Here is a 26693-nt window from a genome sequence, read left to right as displayed (position 1 = left end):
AAGAGACATGTGAAATCTAGCATGCAAAAGTGCTGCTACAATAATTTTGAGAAAAGAAAGTGTTACTCTGGATATTTTTAGGAAAGTATAAGTCCCATGACTGATATTGTTCTTACATGAAGAAAGGTTCTTGCTTCTAGATTGTGCTTCATCATTTTGGCTGCACTTTGGAGTGACTTAGGCGCTTTGCAGAAGATTAATGCAAAGCACTGAGGTGTTTGAACTTGCCCCAGCTGATGCTAACGTACAGCCAGGTATGAGAACCACTGTTCTGGTGAGCTTGTTGAGAGATCTAACCCCTTTTCTGTTACCACCAACCCCTTCTGCAGAGTTTGCCAAACAAGTTTAAATGTTAGTTAAATGAATGAAATTAAAACTGTCTCTAAAGAATGATTATTCCTTCTATGTTGCTGAGACAAATTGCTAGGAAAAAAAAAAAAGACAATAGTTTTAAGGGTTTCTTTCACTCTAAAGCACTTGAAATAGAAATGTCCACCCCTCATAAGAAAAAAAAAAAAAACAACTTCCCTTCACCATTTTAGCATCAAATTTAACATTAAAATTCTACCATGAATTTCTAATAAGGCAGTCTTTTCATCCATTTAGAAAGTGTTTACTGAGTACCTATCAATAAATGTAGAAGCCACGGGCCACATGACGCTAAACAAATATCCATGGTCTAATGAACAGGTAATCAAACCACTTTTACTCAGTGAAATAAATGATGCTGTCAGCGAAGTCTTCTCTGCAGTGGGAAAATACGGGAGGGACACTTCCTACAGACTGGGGAGATCTGGAAGGCTCTGGAAATAAAAATCACTCCGATCTTAAAAATGGGACAGTAAGGCTAGTGGTGGAGAATCTCCCTGCCAATGCAGGAGACAGAAAGACACAAGTTCGATCCCTGGGACAGGAAGATCCCCTGGAGAAGGGCATGGCAACTCACTCCAGTATTCCTGCTGGAGAGTCCCACGGACAGAGGAGCCTGGTGTGCTATGGTCCATAGAGTTGCAAAGAGTTGGACACAACTGAAGTGACTTACCATGCACACACGCATGCAAGAGGTAGTCAAGCAAAAGGCCACTGTTGGGGAGAGCTCAGACCAGAAGGAATAGCACGTTTGAAAGCCCAGAGGCATGTAAGCTATGGTGCATATAAAGAAGTAAAAGAAACCCAGAACATTAGAACCCACACTGCAGAAGGTTTTGTGTGTAATAGTTGGAGGGAAGTGATCTCCCAGGGAAGATAGTTACGACCCTGGAGAGGTAAGCCGGGCCCAGCAAGATCATGCAAGACATTGAAAATATTTTTAATTTTAAGCTTTTTTAGTGTCATAGATGAAATAGCAGAAAGGCTGGTCATTTATTTTTTTTTATTTTTTATTTTTTCATTTAGTTTTATATAAGGGGAATACTATAACTGGGTTGAAATTTGTTGAAGATTGCTATTACTGCAAAGTAGTGAATGTATTGAAGGGGGAAAGACTGGAGTCAGAAAGCTCAGTTCATGCATGACAAAGGATAGTGATTTGTCATACAGAAGTGGCAACAGGGTGAGGAGACATGGCTGAGAGTCAATAAGAAAATGCCATTTGATGGAAGCTGATGACTGATTTGACTGAGGGAAAAGATGTTTAAGAGTCTCAGGCCAATTTGTGTTGCCATATGGCAGAGGCCACACAATATTGTAGAGCAATTGTCCTCTAGTTGTTCGATATTTCTCAATAGTGTACAATTATAGTCTCTGATCATTATTAGTTACTCAAGAAGAGTTATGTTTTGTGAATATTGTTCAAGTGTCATCACCAATAGAATGATATTCAGATGTGTTCTTTCCATAACACTTCATAAATAAAAAAAAAATAAAGCCATATATGGATTAAAAAAAATGTGTCTCAGGTTATATGCAGATCTCTCACCTGACCTATCCAACCACGTGGAACACAGAAGGATGTACAGATTTGAAAGAGTTTATAATAGGCTCTGTTTTATATAGGAAGAGTTTGAAATGCATTTCAGATATGCAAGTGGCTTTATCTGCAGGCAATTGTCCTAATGAGTCTTATAGCCCTTATGGGAAGAGATTAGATAGCAGATGTGGGTTTAAGGGTCATGAGTATGTGGAAGGTAGTGGAGGCCATTGGGGTAAATGAGCTTCAGGTCAGACAAGTATGCAGAACACAAGAGAAGAGTGAGTTCAGAGAAACACCAACATTGACACCATGGGCAGTGGAGGAAAAGCCAGAAAAGGAAACTGAGAAGAGGAAAATCAAGGGAGTGACATAGAGCAGAATCAAGGAAGAAGATTCAAGGAGGGCTCAGACACGTGTGTTTTACTGAAGAGCCACACTCCATCTTTGATGTTTGACTCTTGACAGCATCCAAGCCCTACCATCTCCCACCTCCGAGCAAGCCTATAAGAAAGTCTGGGCGCCTCCTCTTTTGGCCTCAGCATAAAGTTCAAACCATACCAGGTCCTGTTCACAAGCACAAGTGAAAGTGGAAGTCGCTCAGTCATGTGCAAGTCTGTGACCCCAGGGACTATACCGTCCATGGAACTCTCCAGGCCAAAATACTGGAGTGGGTAGCCTTTCCCTTCTCCAGGGGATCCTCCCAACCCAGGGACTGAACCCAGGTCTCCCACATAGCAGGCAGGTTCTTTACCAGCTGAGCTGCCAGGGAAGCCCAAAAATACTGGAGTGGGTAGCCTGTCCCTCCTCCAGGGGATCTTCCTGACCCAGGAATCAAACCAGGGTCTCCTGCATCACAGGCAGATTCTTTACCAACTGAGCTATTAGGGAAGCCCTCACATGTACACCTTCACTCAAGCCCCACACCCTAACTACCATCCAACTCCCGACCAACCTCTTTTCCCTGATTACTCAAGCAATTTGAAGACCAACTTGGGATTTTCCCCTTCTCTCCAAACATCTCGTTATGTGACTAACAAATCTCTTAATACTCTCTTGGTCTATGTATGTGTGGCATCATTACTTTCCAAAGCCAAACCAAATTTGGGTGGGAGGATCCATTTTATCTCACAGGGTGATTACAACATAAGCCAAATATTCCCGCATAACATTAGGTCCCTGGTGTCTCAGATGGTAAAGAATCTGCCAGTAATACAGGAGACCCAGTTTCAGTCTCTGGGTCAGGAAGATCCCCTAGAGAAGGGAACGGCGACCCACTCCAGTGTTCTAGCCTGGAGAATTCCATGGACAGAGAAGCCTGATGGGCTACAGTCCATGGGGTCACAAAGAGTTGGACAGGTGTTAGTTGGAGCAACTAACACCACATTAGGTCCAAGAAGAGTCCCTGCATTTGGCAGCGATGTTCATGGCACCCTCAGCTTTAGTGGAGAGATGGGAATGGAAACCTGAGTGTCAAAATGTGAAGGAGAGAAAAAACTGTAAGATGGGGATGGTGAATACAAATGACTTTTTTGACACATTTCATAAGGGAGGGGGAAGCTGTGATAGCTGGAGAGAAACATGGGTCAAGAAAAGGCTCTGCTTGTTTGAGTTTTAATGTAGGAGAGACCTGAGCACAATTAAAGAGAAGTAACCTGGCGTGAGGAAGAGAGAGGCTTCAGCTGCAGGAAAGAGGAAGGTGAAGAGGTTGAGGGAAATGTTTGAGAAGGGTTACGGGATCCAGGGTAAAGGTGGAGGAGTTCCTTTTATTTTATTTATTATAAAATATGATTATTTATTAAAAGAACCTCAAATCAGAAGACCAAAAAATCTTCCAGAGTCCTGTCACTTGCCCATGGTCTTGACATTTTGCTGGGATTTTTTTCTTTCTAGTAAATAAATAAATATATATTTGAGGGTTTTTTTTTTTTTTTTGAACTACAGTTGATTTACAATGCTATGTTAGTTTCAGGTGTACAGAACAGTGATTCAGTTATATATATATATAAAATACATAAAGTGTATATGTATATATATATATATTCTTTTTCAGATTTGTTTCCCTTATAGGTTATTACAAAACAGAGTAAGTTCCCTGTGCTCTACAGTAGGTCCTTGTTGGTCATGATTCATTTTAGACAGTAAGAAGGGGGAAAGCCTGTTTGGAGGTGTCATTTGGCTGGCACACCTGTGGGCAGACCTTTGCACTTTGGGAGTAGGATGATCTGCTGAAAGTCAGGGAAGAGGTTTTAGGACTGGAAGAGATGAGGTCTGAGACAGCCTTCAAGAACAGAGATGGTGCTTGTATATTAAGGTATATACGTGGAATCTAGAGAAACGGTACAGATGAATCTGTCTGCAGGGCAGGAACAGAGATGCAGATGCAGAGAACGGACACGTGACATGAGGGGGACGGGGGCTGAGATGAACCGGGAGAGTGGTACTGACGTGTGCACACTGCCGCTTGTGAAATAGACAGCTAGTGGGAAGCTGCTGGGTAGCACAGGAAGCTCAGCTCAGCGCCCTGTGATGATCTAGAGGGGTGGGAGGGAGGCTCAGAGGGAGGCGATATATGTATACTTAGAGCTGACTCACATTACTGCACAGCAGAAGCTAACACAACAGAGTAAAGCGACCATACTCCAACTCAAAAAATATAGATGAGTCTGGGAGCAAGGGGCCAGTGGCAAGTCCCTGTCATAATGCCATCCTGGACTGCTGGTCTCTGTATGGTTTGCCTGTTTAGAAAGATGTGGCTAGTTCTCCTTGTATCACTCTCTACCTCCACAAATGGCTATGATCCCCTCTTTCTCGCTCACTTCATTTTTAAACTATTTATCTCATTCTAAAGTCTAGAAAATTTAGCATATATAAACAGCAGAAAAATAAAAGCTATATTCCCTATAAACCTACTATATAAAGATTATGGCTGTTAATATCATCATCACTTCTAGCTACTGAAAAAGAATGCTAAAAATATACCTTTAATGTGGAAAATAGGGATTGTGTCATATATAATAATTATATTCTTGCTTTTATCCATTTACCATATTGAGAATGTTTTCCCATGTCTGTAATATTCTTCTAAACATCTTTAATGTTTAGAAGGATACTTCACAATATGTCTGTACCAGCCTATGATTGTACCATATAATGGGCATTTGTTTCACTGAATTTTTGTTACCCTAACATCCACTTAACCTCCTTCTCAGTTTTTCCCCCTCTAGAATTTATATGGTTTGGGTAATGCTGACTCTACTCAGGACTTCAAGGTCAGAGTGCACTACCCAGGCCAAACCATTGCATTTCCCTGTCCTCAGGGACTAGATTCAGTGTGAACAGTGCCATCTTCAAATCCCAGAAAGAAGGGGTAAGGGATCCAAGGGCCAAGAGAAAGGGCCTACTGTGGTCCGTGTCCACTCCTATGCTCTCTTGCAAGAAGAAATGATGCCCATGAAACAGGGAGCATGGAGGCTGGGTGCTCCTGGAGGCCAGAGCCTCGGTCCTACTCTTGCAGGTGTCTTTGCTCCTAACCCCAAGGCTGACACACAGCACGCACGTGAGAAAGTGCCAGCTGCAGCTGCGCCTTCCACGCTAACCTCCAAGTGCAATGGGACAAAACTTAAACAAGCTGGGTGGAAGAGAAAAGTCAGACGCAGCGCTTCTCTTTTTCTCTCTTGAAACAATATTCAACAGACTTGAGAAGAAGCAGGAAGGCAATGTACTTGGCTGATATTTTGGTAGTTGTTTCCTTCTTCCAAAAAGAAATGAACAAAAAGTTATATCTAGCACATGTATTGAACTTCATAGTTTATAAAACACTTTCAGGACATTACCTACTTTGGGCATCAAAACAATACTGTTCAGTAGAAGTCATTACTGCCCCTCACCTTAAGAATGCGAAGTCTGAGACACATGGCTATGATTGTGGAGTACCTTGTTCAGGGTCATGCAGAGAACAAGGGGAGAACTTGACCATCAAGGGGCTTTTTCCACTTCTCAAAGAAGTGCAGAAGACTAGTGCGTGCCTACTCTGTCTGAGCTGATTTCCCTGCCAGCTTCTCTCAGCCTCTTCTCCCCCTGCCTGCATGCCCTAGAAAGAATTTCAGGGCTCCATTAGTACAACGCTGGGCTCCAAGCAAGGGACAAGGCTGACATAGTTTGTTGGGTAAACACAAGCAGCAAGTGACAGTGATTTACTCCTGACTTGCAAACTTCTGATTACCAATCTACTGCCGTATGTAAACAGGTGTAAACTAAGGCTGAAATCAGTTTACACAGTGTGGTAAATAATTTAATCTGTCCTCAGGATGGTGCTTGCAAATGTAAATGTTTAAGCTCAAACCCATACTGACGTTGTGATGTAAGCTTCCAGTTTCTCAACCAGAAAAGAAAGTCATGCCAGCAAATGGCCCCTGTTTGCCCCTGCTGGGGTGGGGAAGCTGGTGGAGACATGGATGCAGCCTCACTCTTCCCAATGCAAAGCTCGGCCATGGGCCTGGAGAGCTAGGAAAAATCCCTCTGCCCTGAGTTCCTCCTGGTCCCAAGACTGTTCTCTCTCCCTCTAGTCTTTATTGTACTGTTCTGCAGACCCCTGAGTTGGCTGCAGGTGTGAGAGAAGAGAGGCAAGAAGAAAAGAAAAAAAGCAAGAAAACAACAGCCTTCGGGGCTGGTTGTAATGTCATTCTCATTGGAAGATGACCTGGGTCCTCCCTGCCCATCAATGTATGCTGATGCAAATTGATCTAGACCCTATGACCAGAACATGCAAATATGTTTTTGGTTGTCAAAAACTGTAGACTGTACCTGCTAGAGTCACTGAACCAGAATGCTGCTTCCTATGAATTTTTCATCAGTATTATTCATGTTCTAATTAGTCTGGCTCTTGCCTTGGGCTGAGATAATGAGGAGGAGGCTCCCCCCCCACCCCAAATATTATCTTGGGTTTTCTCAGGAGTGAAAGGCTCTGGGTGAAGCCAGACTCAATCCATCCCATACTGAGATGGCTGGATGTAGACTAGAGAAGGGCAAATGCAAGCCAGAAAGTAAGCGTCCTGATTTTCTTCTGCTCCCTTAGAAAATTCTAGTTTACAGTAGAAGTTGATATCTTCTGGAATCACTGGTAATGCCATGGCTAGGATTTTGTCAGTTCAAAAAAAAATTTTTTTTTTAAAGAATACCTACTATGGTCAGATTTTCAACTAAGTCCTAGATAAGTAATAAGACATAATCTATGGTAGGAAAACAATAGCTACAATTTACTGAGTACAAGGAGTTTCTTCTTCTGAAAGTTTTTTCCTTGTTTTGTTTGTTCAGAAAATGTTTCTTTCTTTCTTTTTTTTTGAAACAATTTATTGATCATTTAGCACAAGTCAGGCACTGAGCTGTACATTATTGTATTGCATGTGAGCTCTGTCGTATCCAACTCCATAGCCCACCAGGTTCCTCTGTCCATGGGATTTCCCAGGCAAGAATACTGGAGTGGGTTGCCATGCCTTCCTCCATCGGATCTTTCCAACCCAGGGACTGAACCCACATCTCCTGTGTTGCAGGCAAATTCTTTGCCTGCTGAGCTATTGGGGCTGAATATGTATTATCTTGTTTAATCCTCAACTGAGCACTTTGATGCGGGCATTATGCCCAGTTGACAAAGGAGAAGAGACCCAAAGAGTTCAGTAACTTGCCTGAGGTTACTCAGCTAATAAAATGGGTGATAACTGGGATTTGAACCCCAGCACAAGTGTCTTCAAAACAGTTTCTCTTAAATTATGCAGCAAAGCTTTTATTCTTTCTGGTCCACCATGAATTTTGAAGAAAGGTCCTCTTGATTTCTGGGTCTAGGAATGTATACACACAAAGTCCAGGAAGGATAAACCAGAAAGAGTATAATTACAATAGTAATAGATAATATGTATTGAGTTCTATGTTTTAAAAATAGATTTACTAGATTTCCCCGGTGGTCCAGTGGTTAAGAATCTGCTTGCCAATCAAGGGAACATGAGTTCAATTACTGGTCCAGGAAGATTCCATATGCTTCAGAGCAACAAAGTCCATGAGCCTCAACTACTGAGCCCATGCTCTGCAACAGAAGTCACTGCAACAGAGAGTAGCCCCCACTTGCTGCAACTAGAGAAAGCCTGAGCACAGTGCTGAAGATCCAGCATAGCCAAAAATAAAATTAAAATTAAAAAAAATTAATTCACTGACTCATTTTATACATATTAATTTACTTAGTTCCTACATTATTATTATCATTATCCTCATTTTACAGATGAGAGACTGAGACAGAGAAACTTCCCAGCATCACATACCTAATAAGAATCTGAGTTGGAGACCACCCTAGGCAATTTCTGCCACAGCCACAATTTTAAACTTCCAATGGGCCTGATGATGACGTTCTAGGACAGAGTTGGATTTGGGTGACGTGTTTACCACTTAAGAAGCTCCTAACACTTACTTTCAAGGAAAATAATAATTTGGGCAGAGAATCTTTTAAAACACACCAAGATGAGACTCTGGAATCTGCTATGGGAAAGCATATCTTTACAGGAAGCAAATCTGGCCAGCCTGTCTGTCATGACTGGGGAACACACTTGTGCAGTCGAAGAGAGATTATATAGAAAAACAAACACAACAAACAGTGGACAACCCAGAAGGTCTTAATGTTATTTCCAAAACAACGGTCTTGGATTTGCAATTGAAACAACAGGAGCAAGGTATAAGGGTAGAGAGAATGGCAAAGACCAGGAACGTTCCAACTTACTTCCTGACTTTATTCTCCGTGCTTCCCAGCACATAGTAGCCCGGTTTGCATTCATATCTGCAGGTAGAGCCTACGTCATGGTTCCCCTGGAGGCAGCGAGGCTGGAGCAGGTTGGCATTCGGGATAACAGGAGGAGCATCACACTCCAACTTGCAGTAAGCTTCAGGGAGAGACCAGAGCCCATCTTCAAGACAGGTCAGCCATGGGCTCAGTCCTAACTCCAAGAAAGAGAAGCACAGAACGCTCAGAACAGAGAGTCCAAAAATAAAATAACAAACAGAAAGAACGAAGACCTGTCAACAGACAGTCATTCTTGGAAAGTCACAGTATTTTTCGTGGAGCAGCTTCTCTAAAACTTCAAGTCAAATGTTTATCCTGTATCTTTCTACCCACAGAGCATCTATTGTGCTCTCTCGTGTAGCATTGAGGTCAGAAAGCTAGTTCTTGACCTGAATGAAAGACGGGCTACCAACCAAATCCTTACCTCACTCCTCACTACAAATAATAAAAATAAAGTTGTGACAGTATTGTGGAAAGGATTATAATAATACTAGATGACACTTTTATAGGGCTCATTACATGCCAGGCACTGCTGTAAGCATTTAACACGTATCACTTGGGTAAACGTCAAACCTCAAACAACTCTGTGAAATAGATACCATCATTATCCCCTATTTTGCAGATGAGGAAATTGAGTTTAAGTAATTTGTCCAAGCTAGTAAGGGCAGAGGCAGGGTTTGAACTTGCAGTTTGATGCAAACTTCTGTACTTAAATACCATACACCATATGCCTCAGCGGTTTCTCCAAGTTCAATCTATGGAGGCCCCATAGAGTAGTATCACCAACCCACTTCAGGTTTACTAAAGCAGACTCTGTCAGCATGAGCCTAAAAATCTGCATTTATAACAAGTCTGCTGGGTCACTGTTGGACACACCTAAGTTCACGAGGAAGAGCAAGATGTGGGGTCAGAGGGACCTCCCTGGCAATTCAGTGGTTAAGAACCTGTGTTTCCGAGGCAGGGGGCATGGGTTCGATCCCTGGTTGGGAAACTAGACCTACATGCTTCGGGGTGTGGCCAAAATGAATAATAATAAAAAAAAAAACAAATAAAATAGCCTATTCCCATGCTCTCTTAAACAACAACAACAAAAAGATGTGGGGTCAGAAGAAGTTCCACCACATTCTCATCTCTCCCTAGCAGTACAGCTCATACAACTGTGCTCTCATTGCTAAAATAGGACTAAAGGCACCTAACTCACAGAAGGGTTGTAAATATTACATTTCAAAATGTGCATGATAAAGGGTATCTGAATTATTAATACTCTCAGAAAACTGTTAGTTGGCTTGACTCCAGAGAACATAAACTCAAATAAAAATAGGAAGGTCTCAATTTCTTTCATTAATGAGATCTTGAGTTAGGGGCATCCTTCCAAGTGGTTGAGACAAGGAATGTGTTGCCTCTTGCTTGTCAAAAGAAGGTGCTTTAGCAGAGTCAGGTGGGAAGCTCAATGGAGTAAAGAAAACATCCCCAAAGTACGCCCCCCCCCACCCCCATCACCCCCCTCCCCGCCGCCAAAGAGAGAGAACCTGAGGAGAACTTGTATATAACTCCTGCTTGGCCAGACAATACCTTGCAGCTTGGCTGGTGGGATACAGGAGATAGAGCAGCGTTTCAGAAAGTTGGTTCCCTCCGAGCAGGAGAAGTTTGCGTAGTTCACCAAAGATGCGTCAGGGACACCACAGTCAAGGGGTTGGCAGCTCACAGCCCGGTCCCAGTGCCCAGAGGAACATGTGAGCAGAATTTTCTTCTAGAAACAGAAAGTTTTCTGTTATCAAAGTCGCACAAAAAGGCTTATCGAAATAGTTCCCAGGATCTGGCAGAGTCCTGATGATTATTTGTACAAATATTCACAACAGGCAAAATGATTTTGCCTCCCTCCCTCTTGTCTTAATGTGCAATTTCACAATACCCAGGTACACTGCTGATGAAAGGTGCATGTGAGCATAAGGGAGTCATGAAATGAAGACGCTCCTCCAGCGCAACTCTCGGCTCTCCTCACACGCTTCTCCAGGTGGCTCTCCACCCTACTCTGCCCTGCTGTGTGCTCTGGGACCCTGGCCCTTGTGGGCTTCATGCTTTTGACTTGTGTCTGCTGGAGCAGCCAGGGTAGCACTGGTAGGAGACGGAAGAGGCAGAGAAGCAAGGGAGGCCGGGGGTCGATTCTCGCTACTCCCTCCCTTGGGTCGCTGTAGGCTGGCTCCGCCTTTGGCAGAGCTCCTCACACGCCTGCTGCGCTCTTTCCCATGGGTTCTGCTAACTGCCCCTTACAGTCAGCTCTTTAGGTCTAGAGGGGACATTACCCTTTCACCCTGAGATTCTGGACCATCTCTTTGTCATTTCCTAGATCCTGCCCCCACTTTTATCAGCAGTCCCTTTACTGAAGTTCCTCAAATTGCCCCCCTTTGAGCATTCATCGGTTTCCTGCTGGGACCTTTACTGATAAGCTGACTGATAATGGTACATAATAAACATAATCGTATTCTCTGAGAATGGTGCCTAATTTTTAAGAACATCTGAGAATTAATGCACATGAGGCATCTTCCAAACCCTGTAGTTAAATCTAAGAGATTCCAGCCATTTCCTTGGGGCTATGGCCTATGTAGGGGGTCCTAGAATTCATCACCAAGAAACAAATGAGGAGACCTTTTTTTGAGCACTTAGAAGGGCCAGGTACTTTCAAATTTGGATAAACAAGACCCTTAAGGAGCTACCAGCAGAGCTCATCACAGGTTGAAGCAGTGGATCAGAAAACATCTGAAGTGGGGAGAACGGAAGGAAGAAGAAAGAGAGAGAAGAAGGAAGGAGAAGAAGTTAAAAAGGAAAGTGTGGGAGATGCACTTTGGTTACATCTTACTCCCTTCTATGATGATTTGTGAGAATGTAATGCAAAGAATACAAATCATAAAGGAGAAAACACGGACCAAGAAGAAAGAGAATATAAGCTGTTCTACTAAGCCACAGCAGCATCATATACGCATGCTTGTTTTGTGGTGGTGAGATAGCACTACAGAGGCTGGAGAAGGAATTGCCCATCTTGGGTAGGAGGGAGAGTGTTTCCAGGGAGATTCACATAGTAGATAACTCAGGAACCGGTCTTTGAAAGATGAGCAAGACTTCCCAGCAGCAGAGCAGAAGCAAGGAGAAGAAAGTTTCAGAGTGAGAGGAACAGGATGGGCAGGCACTCAGAGACCTGGACACTCATGGCTTGTTGGGTGAAAAGTGTCACCATAGTAGGTTACCAAAAGTCAAAAAGAGAGAAGGGAGATTCTGGGGCTCAGCCAGCATCCCATCAGGAGACCACAGTGGCACCAAAGTCAAAGGTAAAATGACTGATGAAAGCACCTGTCACCTCTGACACCCACTCCTGCCTGGCTGCCCCTCCATCCTTCCCAATGTTCCCAGGTTGCCTGCCAGAAGGCCCCAATTCAAAGCCAGACACACTTTTCTGGTTAGTTTCAGTTCTTATGTCAACAAAAAGCAGATATCCCTGCTGTCTTGTGATCACAAGCTGGGATCATATCATTTCTTTAGTGGGGCCAGGCTCGGGTGATGGGAGCAGTCAGCTGGAGAGCTGTGCTTGATGATTCCATCATATGACTGGCAAAGGGTGAGCTCCCACCTTCCTTCTCCCAACTTGGACCCAACTGCAATGCTCACAGCCTAGAAGACTGGCTCCAATCACAGCGATCACTTAAAGAATGTCTCTGAAACACTGCATATATTGTCTGGGTTTTCTCCTGGCTCCAGTAAGTATTGACTGTTCTGTTTTGAATTTGCTCCTAATTTTAATGAACTGCAAACACCATCTTTTCTTCTCTCTCCTTCTTTACCTAGCACACAAATGTATTCAGTTCCTACATTGTTTTTGTTCTTTTTCCTTCTTTCCATCTCTTTTCTAGTATGAGGTAAGCTGAGTTAAGGACGGGTAGGTGATAAGAGTTCTGCTCTTCTGACCAGAGCATCACAAACCAAGGAGCTGATGCTTCAAGGTATGTTAAAACAGTATCTCTACACAGAAGTCTCTCTCAGCCATCTGAAACAAAAGATTGTATCTTTAAATTCTGTGTCTAAGCAAGTGAAATTCCTCCACGGATCCACAATCTGCTGAGCAGTCAACTGGTACCAGATGAAAAACAATTCGAATCTTCCAAGCCATTGATACCTGACTACCAATCATGCTTCCACTCGTCCTTCATCATACCTCATCTCCCTCATATTCTTCTCAAGCACCATTTACCTTTTGCCTAATGCATCCTGTCTCTCTATCATATTGTGCTCATGTGTTCTCAAATTTCAAATTCCTCTGTAGAATATGGAAAGCTTTCTAAAGGAAAGAGGGAAAACAAAATTCTTAGTGGACAATACATCATCATGGTCATCATAATGGCAGCTTTGCAGAGAGCTAGGTGCCTATCACTTTGATAGAAGCTTATGAATTATTTCTACTCAGTCATCAAAACAGCCCAAGGACATAAATACCTCTGATCTAACTATTTTGCAAGTTTGGAAATGACCTTAAAGAGGTTGGCATGTTTTGCTTGTCTTTACCTAAAATTACACAATAAACAGAGGAGTCAAATTTCATTCCAAGTCTGTCTCCCAAGCCATGCTCTTCACTAATATATTCTAGTACCTTCAGGCCACCTTGAAACGCTGGAAGTGGTGCCATGGTAGCTTACAGAAATTTGAAAAAATTCAGTCAAAACTAGAATCTTGATATAAGTCCTACTTCAGTAGCAGAAGAAAGAAAATCATAATTTTTCCTTCAGTATTCTTATAAGGAGGGTTGGACTTGGGGGAACAGGCAAAAAATGGACCACAAAAAGGCTGATTGCATCCTATCTTGCCTGTAAATTTTGGACAGGTCTAAACTGTAACATTCTCATTTTGAAGCCAAAAGTCAGGATCATAATTTCTTACACTTCTTATATATTTCTACATATACCTTACATTTCTATAAATCCATGCTTCTCCTTGATTGTTAGAGTCCTCATTTTTCCTTTCAGATGATTTAAAAACACAGGCTTTTCCCCCATCCAGCCAGGAGGAGGAGCATGCATACTGTCCCTCCCCAGGGGCTTGGTCCTGATGACCACAGATTTCCAACTCACCTGCATGGGCCTGAGGTACTGCCCATTGCTGGCCTGAAGGGCAGACCCCCTCTGACAGGTGATAGAGCACTTCATGTGACCCGGGCCACCAGAGGTACAGTTCACCATATCCGCGTGATCAAGCAGCAATGGCACACAGCTGCCCTGCTCCCCACAGGGCCGATGGACACAGCTGGAGATGACAGAAGCAGAAATATCTTACATTGACTTGCTAGGCAGCAGCAAAGGCTTTGCCTCTCCCTTTGAGAAGGGTCTCTAAACCAAAGAGAACACTTTCTTGAAAACCTACATTCAACTCATCACTTCCTTCTTGTGACCTGGAACCCAGCAACATAAAGTAAACAGGAACAATATCAGCTACCAAGCGATTATGAACCAGCTTTCTATGGATCTTCCAGGAAGAGAAAATGATGATGACAGGTGGGGAGAGTGTCCCCAGAGCTCTGGATGGCATAGAAGTAAATAGATCAGAGGGTAATCCTCAGAATGTTTCACAGTCAGTACTTTTGAGACCCAAACAATCAGAACAGATGCAGGGCAAAGATCAGGAGTGAATTCTGGAGTCAGGCAGAAACCTTTTTGTTTTTCCATCATGGGTTGGTCTCAGGGGGCCCTATAGAACAGGTGTTTGAGCTGGCAGAAAAGGCAACATTTATTTACTGATTGGAATGGAGTATTTTTCTAAACTTTTTATTTAGTTTTGGAGTATTAACAACCAACATTTAACAACAATTAACAGCCAACGTTGCAATAGTTCAGATGAAGAGCGAAGGGACTCAGCCATACATATACATGTATCCAGTCTCCCCAAAAATCCCCTCCCATCCAGGGTGCCAAATAACACTGAGCAGAGTTCTATGTGCTATACAGTAGGACCTTGATGGTTATACACTTTGAATATAGCAGTCATGTGGCACTAGTGGTAAAGAAGCTGCCTGCCAATACAGGAGTTTTTAAGAGACATGGGTTCAATCCTTGGGTTAGGAAGACTCCCTGGAGAAGGGCATGACAACCTACTCTAGTATTCTTGCCTGGAGAATTCCATGGACAGAGGAGCCTGGCAGGCTACAGTCCATAGGGTCACAAAGAGTTGGACATGACTGAAGTTACTTAGCACAGATGCACACATATACCACTGAATATCAACACTGGCTTGGAAGAAAAGCTATGACAAATCTAGACAGCATATTAAAAAGCAGAGACATCACTTTGCCAACAAAGATCCATATAGTCAAAGCTATGGTTTTTCCAGTAGTCATTTACAGATATGAGAGTTGGACCATAAAGAAGTCTCATGCTGAAGAATTGATGCTTTCAAACTATGGTGCTGGGGAAGAGTCTTGAGAGTCCCTTGGATAGCAAGGAGGTCAAACCAATTAATCCTAAAGGAAATCAACTTGTGAATACTCATTGGAAGGACTGATGCTATAGCTAAAGCTCCAATACTTTGGCAGCTTGATGCAAAGAGCTGACTCATTGGAAAAGATGATGCTGGGAAAGACTGAGGGCAGGAGAAGAGGGTGACAGAGGATTGGATGGTTGGATGGCATCACTGACTCAATGCACATGAGACTGAGCAAACTCCAGGAGATAGTGGAGGACAGGGAAACCAGGTGTGCTGCAGTCCACAGGATCACGAAGAGTTGGACACGACTGAGCGACTGCACAACAAATCAGAAATTGAGCCCATGACAGAAAGAAGAAAAAACTCACACATATCAAGCCCCTGCCACATGCCTAATGTGGTAGATGCTTCTAGGACATTACCTCATCAGAGAACTGCTGTCTGGGTCTCTAAAGCTAGTCATGTAGGAATAGGAGAGACAGTTAAACTCCCTGAGGTTTGAGGGGATCTTGTCAGGATCATGACAGCATCAGGGATGTAACAGATTCAAAAGACGGTTACTCTTTTATCAAGGCAGAGCCACAGAGATTAAAATTTAGAGAACTGCCCCCAGGCTGTGTGAATTTGAATCCTGGCTTCACCATTTACTACCTGGGTGATATGGTTGAGTTATTTATTCCCCAGGGTTTCAAGTCCTTCCCCCATGAGATGAGGACAGTAACGGTGTGTGCCCATATGCAGCCACTGTTCCTAGGTTCATTCTCTCTACTGCCCCACTGTAAATGGCCCACATGCCACATTCAATGGCCTGTTTTCTGTGAGTCACCCACATGTTTTGGTTTTCCCATGTCTGTACCTTTGCTCAATTTACTGAACCTTTTAAAAGGCCTTCCCACTCCAAGAAGCCCCTCCAGATATCTTCCTTCTTTGAATCTTAAAGGGAAATTTAAAAAATAACTTTTCTAACATTTCTTTTACTCTATCTGTATTATTGCCACAGTTTTTAGTTAATTCATCCATTCTTTGATCCACAAGGCAATGGGTACACAAGTGTCTCCTAAAGGCTGCTGAATCTCCCAACTAGACTATGATCTCCTTGAAGACAAATACTGACTTCTACCCACTTTTGTATTTACCGTACACCTCGTTGTGGGAGATGCAACAAATGTTTGCTGAATTAAATATTTCCATGTCATAGACATCAAAGTAAGTCAATAGCTATCAAAATGGTAAATTTGTTAAATTTTATAGTGATAGATGGGGATACGAAGTTAAAAAAATCATTATCAAACAATGATTCAACCGTCTTGCCCTACTGCTTCATTCATTCATAAACATTTCCCAAGCACTTAGCACATTGGTCTCAGTATTGGGATAAAATAAGTATGCCCTTAAAGAAGTCATAGTCTAGTGTGGGAAAACAGCATGATACTTTTTATACTTTCTTGCTCATGATGTTTTTGCCAGTGGTGGTAAATCTTAATCAAAATGACTTCTGTGAAGCTCGTCATCATTCATTTGTTTTATTTGCTCTTGACTTCTGTTAGAGGCCAAATACTTTTATCAAGAAACTGGGCAACAGTATAAGAAAGTGGAAAATAAAATGTCATTGAATTGCACTTGAAATAATTGAGAATTGATTTAAAAAGCACTAGTCCAAGAAGTATGGATTTGATTTGAATATGCTAAAGTTGCTGCCTCTCATCTTGTACCCATGGGATTTGAACTATGTCAGTGACATTCTCATTTTTTTTTACCCATGCTTATCAGGCATACGATGGAGGAACTGGAGTTGAGTGGTATGCAGTAAATGTTTTTCTCCTGTAAACCCTGATTATTCTCCGGGATCATGTAGTATTTCCTCAGACTCACTACACAGAGCCTGATGAAGGGTATGAGTTGGGGGAGATGGATTCTTCAAATTCAACACTGCTAATTAGGTCTGCAATATAGGAAATAAAGCTTTGTCTCTGAGCCTTCATTCAGCCTAGTGGCATAAGGAATCTGAAACCTGACCGTCCTTCATGGAATGAGATGAGAACCTCTCATTAGTGATGCTAAACATCTCCAAGTTCCATAGATACTACATGCCCTTGATATGCATAAGATGTAATAGCTCTTCAGTGTGTTAAGCAGAGAGGACTGGAAAACAGAGAGTCATTAACAGTTCTGGTTCATGTCAGCTCACTGCAAGGAAATTAATCTGAAATAGCACATGCTAATTTCCAGTGACTCCATGACTCCATCCAATTCATCCTCAGTGATGACAAATACGTGCTGAGATAAGACCCAAAACAAATACTCTGAATGAGCCTCCTTCCATCAAGATGGTGTTCCGTTAACTTCGGTTGCTATGACTACCTGTGTGAGGAGTCCATCAGCACTGGCAGCAAGGGAGGCAGAACAGGACAGGGGATCTTAGAAGAGGGGGAAAGTGGCATGAAATAAGACCAAGATAAAAAAAAAGAGAAAGCATCAAACCCAGACCTGTTTATGAAGTGAGAAATGGTTTTAGGGCAGCTGCTGCAAATTCTTTCACTAGCTTATATTTCCATTTGCTTCCTTTTTAAGGAATTTTTTTTTATGAGGACGGTGTTTGTCAGGTCATTAGCTTCTGATGGCATCTGGTACCAATTGTAGACTTCTCTGCCTTGCACCCTATCCCCAAAACCCCTTTTGTGTTTCTCTTCCACTACAAATACACTGCTTCTCTGAGTGAAGTACTGTGTTCTCCGTTTTCCCATGCTCCTGATACATTCTTCTTTCTGGCTACTACTACATTAAGCCCCAATGTCATAATGAGAATCTTGCTAGTAAACATAATTAGCCTTCAAACTTTTCAAAAGCTTTCTTCTTATGGTCTTTGGACACATGTCAATGAAAGTGGCAGCAACAAAGCCTTACCATGCCCCAGAGAGATGGGAAGTTAGGTATTTATCTTGGTTTGACATACAAAGAAACTAAAGCTGTTTGGAGTCTGGCTAAAGGCCACACAGAGAGTCAGAGGAAAACCCTCAAAGTGGAATGCAGAGCTCTCACTCTCCAGGCCAGCTTAGACCACCAGGCCATCTCCCTGAAGATGCGGTGGGTCTCCTGTTGCTTTCTTCTCCATTCAGAAGCTAACATCATTGGCCAGGATGAGCCAAGAAGTTCCTTAGCAGGGTGGCTGGGGGGAAACGATGGATACATTTCATGGTCGTTCTTAGTTTTGAGCAGTTTACTTTCAAGTGATAGCAAGTCAAATTAACGATCTCTGTCCAGCTGCCTTTGCCTGCAAGATGCCCTGTCAAGCCTGCTTCCTCCTTGGGCAACCTTACCCTTTCACCCATTTTTTCCAGACCTTTCCTGACACCCCATCACAATGTGTTCTCAGGTAAGGATATGATACACCCAGTCAGACATGATTCACAGCTATTTCCATTTTAATGGGAGACAAAATTTGCAGACTGAAGAATGAGTTTTTCATGGTGGAGTTTTAAGTCAATAGGTCCTTAGAGATTACACTATGTAGATGGTCCCCTTACCCATCCTTCCAGCTTTGCTCTCTGTCTCTCCACTTCCCCAGTATGCCTCTATTCTCTCTCTCTCTTCTGGTTCTCACTCCCCAAAGTAATTGCTTTTGAGGGTTTTAAAAAACGCTTTCAATAGAAAACTTCTGTTGCAAAATGTATGTTATCCCTGGACTATCCTCTTGCATAAAATCTGCTCATGGGTATCCAGGCACACTTCTAGCACCATCGTACCAAAATGATGTGTGTGTTTCCTTTATGTTTGGGCCTCCAAATGATGCCTTGGGAAATCTCTATTGACAGAGTTCCATAAAAGAATGGCCCTCATCTGTCACAAGACAGACATTGTCAATCATCATTGTGTTTTTGACTCACTTAGGCAGCATTTAAAAAACATAGATACCCAGGCTTTTCCCCCTGGAGAGTTTGGTTCTGTAGGGCTGTGGTGGGATCCTCACAGTGGTGATTTTATTTTACATTTCAAAGTTCCTGATGCTCATCAGGAGTGAAACTCAGTACCACAAAGATTCGGATATGTGTAACCTGAAAGATAAGTCAACAAATTCCATAGGCCAAGACTATAAAATAATAATACTGATTCCAGCAGGAGAAACTGGTCCCACTGTTTCATCATTATGCTTTAATGTTTTCAGCACAAATTATCACATGGGAGCCATAAGACAGACCAAAAGTATAAAACATTTCCCTAATTCTGAAGAAGCTTTCAATAGAGTCAAAGGCAGAAGATAATTAAATCATGTGGTACCGATTATAAATCCATGGCTGTTCCAGAGAAATTTTATCATTGAATAGGATTTGACCTCAATAAATTAATAGGATTTGGAAAGGCAAAAGAGATATGCCAGTAAGTTATCTCCAATGCTTTCCAGACTGGACAGAACACAGCACAAAGCAACACTCTAAAAACATAGACAAAAATCACCATTTCCTTTCCACTGAGAGCTAAAGAAAATTCAGTAGGTGTGGGTCTCTAATTCTGACTAACAAATTCAGAGAACCTATAAGAAGAAGAGTCATCATCAATATTTGATCCACTGAGAACTAAAGAAAATTCAGTAGGTGTGGGTCTCTTAAATTCTGACTAACAAATTTAGAGAACCTATATGGAAAGTCCTGAGTATTCATTGGAAGGACTGATGTTGAAGCTGAAATTCCAATACTTAGAATTGGCCACCTGATTCAAAGAACTGACTCATTGGAAAAGACCCTGATGCTGGAAAAGATTGAAAGCAGGAGGAGAAGGGGATGACAGAAGATGAGATGGTTGGATGGCATCACCAACTCGATGGACATGAGTTTGAGCAAGCTCTGGGGGTTGCTGATGGACAGGGAAGCCTGGTGTGCTGCAGTCCATGGGGTTGCAAAGAGTCAGACACAACTGAGCAACTGAACTGAACTGAACTGATATGGAAAAGCATCAACATCAATATTTGATGATAGGCTTAGAGGCAAGTTTCCCAAATCTTCTCCTACCTTTCAAAGGTTGGTAAGGAAAGAGCATGGCTAACACCAGAAAGCAGACATCATTCTCAGCAAAGAGCAGACAGACTCAGTAACAAATCTGCCACGAGCTGTCTCCCAAGGTAGGCCAAATAAGGCACATTAAAAATTTTTCCATTGCATGAGGCCACTAAAGGGAAGCTGGCCACACTTCCAGCCAAGGGCCATACTTGGAAAGCTGGGTAGTTCCTTAGGAATGGGCAAAGTCCTGGCTGTCCTGTCCACAGCTTCCTCACAGCTTTGGCGTAAGGTTCCCCTGAGGGTCTGAGCTACCCATGAGGAATTTAGGAGGCTGTGACACTATTCCAGAGTCAGTCAGACTCAATAGTGAAACCTTATTTCTTCCATGTAAGAGTTAATGAGAAATTATGCACCAAAGACCCCATTTCTTGCATGTTATTGCTGGAGAGTGGAGAAGACCTTTAAAAGTGATCTTAGAGGATAATTCAAGTGACCTTAATTTAAGTGACCTTAAAGATAATTCAACCTTAATTTCCCATTTTAGAGATGAGGAAACACCCTAACAGAAATGATGGGATATTTCAGAACTTCCTACCATACTCAGGCTACAATATAATAAACATCAAATTAAACTTTAGCTCAAACTCAAAATCAAGATGACATCAGCTTGTGAACTTTTCTAAAGTCAATGTCCCACCTTCTCTCAGGCATCCAATTTGATACCTGGAATCCAGGTTAGTTTAGGAGAAACATTCTGGTTTCTGTACCACAGTTTTTGAGAAATAGCATAATATGATGGAGAAAGTAGTAGATTAAGGCCCACATGACTTGGGTTCAGGTCTTGGCATGTCCCTTCTTAACTCCATCACATTGGGTAAGTCTCTTAATCACTCTGGCCTTTTGTGTGCAAATTTATAAAATGATGAAATTGAACTATGTTCTCTTAAAGGTCTCTCCCAGCTTTAACATGGTATTTAATATCCTAGGTGAAGTGATGGTGGTATTGGGGTGGGAGTACAGAAAACCCATGAATGGGAAGGATGTGGTAGAGAACCAAAAAAAGAGTTACTTACAATCTTCCTTGCCCAGTGTAAGTTTTTTGCTTAATGTTCCAACCTTTAAGTTGTTAAGTTAAACAAAATATTGCAATTCATTTATCCAGGAAGTGTCACCATTGACAAAATAGCAATCCCAGTGGTTTCTGTAGAAACAACTCTTTGAAGGGTAAATAGTAAGAGAGGATCAGATACCTCTGCATTCCTTCACTGTTTTACTGATTCTTATTGAAATAAGAGGCTATGGGCTAAGAAGGAATGTATGCTCTGGATTTGGCAGCGGATGGAAGAAGAATGTACAGAAAGTAGAATGGACTGGAAGAGATGGAGTCCTCATTAATCATCCCACCACCAATAGGAAAACCAAATAATAATAATAGCATCCATTCTTAGAGAGCTCTGCTGTTTCGCCAAACAAATACAAAAAGATATGGCCTCCTTTCGGCTCCCCATTTTACCTCTTCCTCTCTACTGGTTCCATCTTCGCTCTATAGGACAAGAACCAGACTAAACGTCAAGTACGTTTCCATTGGCCTTCTTGGACAGAACAAAGCCAGTACTTTGAGGGTTTTACTGAAAGAACATATGGACCAAGAAGAGAAAATTGATTCAAATTTTTCTCCTCTAAAGAATCTCATCTGACAGAAACAGGGGAGTCTCAGTAATAATTCTGATTCTTCCATCCCGTGACAAAGAAATTAATATTGGACTAAGTAGACTTCTCCTTCCTTCCTGTATGCTGGGAAAGCAGAGGTGTTCTCTGTCCTTCAGTTGAAGTCCCTGACCCAAAGTTGGCCCCTGAAAAGACCTCTGTCAGGAGACATCCATCTCTTCTAGAATGTGACCTATTGATAAGTTCAGGATTGGACTCCAGTAGCCCCAGTACTGGGTAATTTGCTTTGTTCATTTCTAGTTCTGGGCACAACTTTTGCCATGCCTGACTGTAATGCTAGAAGTCCCATCCAAAGGCCCCCTCTTCCTCCCTGGTGGTTCAGACGGTAAAGAATCCACCTGCAATGTGAGAGACCTGGTTGTGATCCCTGGGTTGGGAAGATCCTCTGGAGAAGGGAATGGCTATCCACTCCAGTCATCTGGCCTGGAGAATTCCATGGACAGAGGAACCTGGCGGGCTACAGTTCATGGGGGTCGCAGAGTCGGACACGACTGAGCGAATTTCATTTTCACTTTCTTCTAAAGTAAAACAGATTTCCATCACACAGCCAATATGTACTGCCTTTCCAAAGCCGTCTCACCAAGTTTCAGAACTGACAATGTTAATGTAGTTATAAAATATGTAAAATGCCAAAAAAAAAGTCAAAGCAATTTCTGGCTAAGCAGCAAAGAATGTGCACCCTAGAACAGCACCAAGGAAGCATAATCACTCATCAGAAATAACGATAATAATAACAACAAACATAATATATATAACACATATCTATCTATATAATAAATATATATAAACATTTTTTTCCCACTTGCAAAGGCAGGAACAATCTCCACATGGTGCATTTCCTAATGAAGAGTGATCAGTGGAACCCCCAAATGACTGCACTGCTGACTCCCACTGCACCACCACTTACCCTTAGGCATTCCTCTGGTTAAAAAATAAACAATAAAAGTATCCTTGGGCCTCAATTAAACTATTAATTCAGGAGTGACACTTCCCCAGACATATTCATAAGCCAGTGCTGAGGAACTGTGAAACAGGCAGAGGTAAGTGAGGGAACAACATAGTACTGTGAATAAAGTTTAATGCACATGAGCTTTCACATATGGCAATCCTAGAACAGTATCTAAAAGGCACGAAGAAAGGGTAGCATGCCTTCTGCATGCTATACTATACAAGCTTTGTGTTGACTGAGGTCTTAAGGAGTCACAAGCTACAACCTTGAATGAGTCCCAAATTCATATACAGAAGTAGAACATAAAACATATGTCAGCCCAGGACTCTTCCCCTTGGCTTCTTTTGCCTATAAAGTTTCTCGACTCCCCAACAGAAGCCTCGCATTGTTCCTATCGTCTTGTAATTCAGGAATTTATCAGTCCTGGGTTGACATCAGGTTTGGAATATTACTCCCTTCTGTCCTGTTGCTCTTCTTAGCATTCCCAAGCCTTGCAACATCAATGGCTCATTTGCTTATGGAGACAGGAAGGCCCAAAGGAGCAAAGAGACTTCCTAAAACTGTGTGGTGAGACTAGATGATGTGGCCAGATGTGAGAAGCAGAGGTCTGGACAATAGGTTTGCTGCCATTCAAATCACCGGGCTTCTGCTGCTCTTGCGGTTATGGCTACATAGAACCAGACATGGCCTGAGAGTCATTCCAACCAGAATGCCAGGTCATATCTATCAACAGCCTGTTTGGCAGGCTGGCAAAACAACAGAACCCTGGAAATATTGGTTTGTTTTATTTTCTGTGCTTTCTCCATCAGCTGCCAATAATACAGACCATTAGCATAGGGCTAGCCCTGAGCAAAATTGGGAAGCAGGTGATATTTTAAACCAATTTCTCATTTTGGCACCACTTTTCCTGCTTCTCATACTCCCCCAAACTTCCAGATGCCTACCCTAGGTTGCATTTCGGCAGGGCTCTGGCCTGATTTCCAACTGGCAAGGTCTATAAGAGAATATCTTTGACATAAATAGCTGATAATGACTTAAAACATTTCTACTTCTATTAAGTGGTTATTGACTATTTTAAAGAGACTGCTGGAGATTATCAGGACTTGAACAAAATAATTCCTAACTGTGGAGTTTTAGACACTATGATAAGACATTGGGAGTTAGTGTCCTGAAGTCGCCGTTTTGAAGCCATTTTTAGCAGTAGTCTCCAGCCTCAGGTCATCCTAAGTTGCCTGAGCCTATCCCTAGCACTGAAACTCAAAATCTGAAAGCTGCCACCCAGCTGGTTCTAAGAATGTATCCCTCTAGGAACCATCTCAGACCACGTAATATTTTAATAAAGGCTTTTTCTAGAATAGTCTAGCCATGCTCCAGTAAACACCTAAGTGAGACCATGTCCATGACCTTTCCATTTTTCCTCTATAACCCCATGACAGGAAACAGTTGAAAAGACTCTACAGCTCCCAAAGCAGATCTGTGGTTCACCAGGCCTTCTGTCATCAGCCAGAACCAGAATCCTCGCCAGTGGATTCTCCTGCTTCCCTCTTATTTTAGGGACAAATCATTCTGGGAAGAGGAAGTTGAGCAAGAAATCTAGGGAACAACTGAGCAGTTATAATTCTTTTCTTGCTTAAGAAGAGAAAATAGATTCAATGTTAATTTGCTAAGCTGTTTTGGGGAAGAAGATAATCAAATGAATAGAAATACAATACATATTTCATTTTCTATAGTGCCTTTCCCAGCAGCAAGAGATGACACTTCCCATCATCCTGAAACATTAAAAGGAAACTCTCTGCTAAATAGAAAAGATGAAGAGTCAAAGGATAAATTGATGCTTTAACCTGCAGCCCCAGCACAAAAAAAGGGAGTAGTCCTTTACTTTGTGAGGCTATCAGAAGGGAAGTGATTGGAATGGTTTACATAGGACTGAGTAGGGGAAGAAAAGGCCTGGCAAGGTATAGGAGCCCAGTCCAGGCAGAGAAGGAAGGGAAAGGGTCAGCATTTTAAATTGAGCTTCAAATAACTGAAGTACAATAGGAACTGGTAAAGCAGCAGCAATGAGGGTTCCAGGGAATAATAGAGCATGAAGCAGAATGATGGACAATAGAGACGGAATGATCCTGTTACCAAGACCAGGATCACACACTGGTTACAGCAGGGATGGAGTGCAAGGTGCTGAGCTGTGCTCTAGCTGCGCGTCCCTGGACTCAGAACCCTCAGGGCTTCGAGGGCTCAGGACTCCCATAATGTAGCTTCAGCTCTACCTACTAGCTACGGTGCAGCCAAGAAGACACCTTTCCACACCCGAGTCCCAACATCTTCCAAATGGAAAAACATAGCCACTTCCTCCCAGAAATTATCTGGGGATTATTCAGGTCAAGTGAATTCTATGGAAAAAGTGCTTTCCTTTCTACCATATTCCTCCAACCACCCCCCACCCCACTCAAAATCCCACGTCTACAGAAAATTCTCCAGGGACAATGGAGGGTGACCCAGAAATCTTCTATACTTGACTTACTGATGAAGGCCCTATCTTCACTGTCAGCAGATCCACCCTTTCAGGATTTGCTTTCTAAGGCTAAAGACATCTTTTGTGTCACAGTACAGGGATGCCATGGAAAGGGATCTGAAGATGTGATGCAGCGGAGGGAGATAGCCTGAGGCAGCTTTAACCCTGCATGTTACCAAGGTTCACAAATTGCAAGTGGAATGTTATAAGTGATTTGGTGGTAGTTGATTGTTGGCTTTTCTCTTTTGATTATTTATTGTTGCAGTCTCTGGTTCAGGAGACAGGATCTGAAGAATAGAAGCTTCACAGAGACAACAAAGGTGACTGAACTAGTATTTGTTGCTGCTGTTCAGTCACAAAGTCATATCCGATGCTTTGCAACCCCAGGGACTGCAGCATTAGCCCCCAGAGTTTGCTCAAATTCATGTCCATTGAGTGGGTGATGCTATCTAACTCTCTCATCCTCTGCTGCCCCCTTCTCCTTTTGTCCTCAGTCTTTCCCAGCATCAGAGTCTTTTCCAATGGATTGGCTCTTTGCACCAGACTACCTTATGTGTCTCCTGAGAAACCTGTATGCAGGTCAAGAAGCAATAATTAGAACCAGACATGGAACAACTGACTGGTTCAAAATTGGGAAAGGAGTACAACAGGCCTGTATATTTTCATCTGCTTATTTAACTTATATGCAGAGTACATCATGCAAAATGTCAGGCTGGATGAAGCACAAGCTGGAATCAAGATTGCTGGGAGAAATATGAACAACCTCAGATATGCAGATGATACCACTCTAAAGGCAGAAAGTGCAGAGGAACTTAAAAACATCTAGTACAGCCACTATGGAGAACAGTGTGGAGATTCCTTAAAAAATTGCAAATAGAACTCCCTTATGACCCAGCAATCCCACTGCTGGGCATATACACCGAGGAAACCAGAATTGAAAGAGACACATGTACCCCAATGTTCATCGCAGCACTGATTATAATAGCCAGGACATGGAAACAACCTAGATGTCCCTCAGCAGATGAATGGATAAGAAAGCTGTGGTACATATACACAATGGAATATTACTCAGCCGTTAAAAAGAATTCATTTGAATCAGTTCTGATGAGATGGACGAAACTGGAGCCGATTATACAGAGTGAAGTAAGCCAGAAAGAAAAACACCAATACAGTATACTAACACATATATATGGAATTTAGAAAGATGGCAATGACGACCCTGTATGCAAGACAGGAAAAAAGACGCAGCTGTCTATAACGGACTTTTGGACTCAGAGGGAGAGGGAGAGGGTGGGATGATATGGGAGAATGGCATTCTATCATGT

At 42.4% G+C, this 26693-nt stretch overlaps 1 protein-coding gene across 1 annotated transcript in view; it reads right to left on the bottom strand.

Moving 5' to 3' along the window:
- The window catches only part of PAPPA2 (pappalysin 2), a 309041-nt gene that overhangs the window by 73364 nt on the left and 208984 nt on the right, over positions 1-26693 (bottom strand). Inside the window, exons 14-16 of the mRNA XM_052654064.1 lie at positions 13847-14018; positions 10305-10482; positions 8673-8886 (exon numbers count right to left, since the gene is read on the bottom strand). Of these exons, the coding sequence (XP_052510024.1) occupies positions 8673-8886; positions 10305-10482; positions 13847-14018 (564 nt within the window). The remainder of the gene's footprint in view (positions 1-8672; positions 8887-10304; positions 10483-13846; positions 14019-26693) is intronic.

The sequence above is a fragment of the Budorcas taxicolor genome, chromosome 16 (genome assembly GCF_023091745.1).
Source record: "Budorcas taxicolor isolate Tak-1 chromosome 16, Takin1.1, whole genome shotgun sequence".
In the NCBI taxonomy this organism is placed as follows: domain Eukaryota; kingdom Metazoa; phylum Chordata; class Mammalia; order Artiodactyla; family Bovidae; genus Budorcas; species Budorcas taxicolor.
Note: the sequence above shows the minus strand (reverse complement) of the source record. Positions and strands in the feature narration are given on the sequence as shown.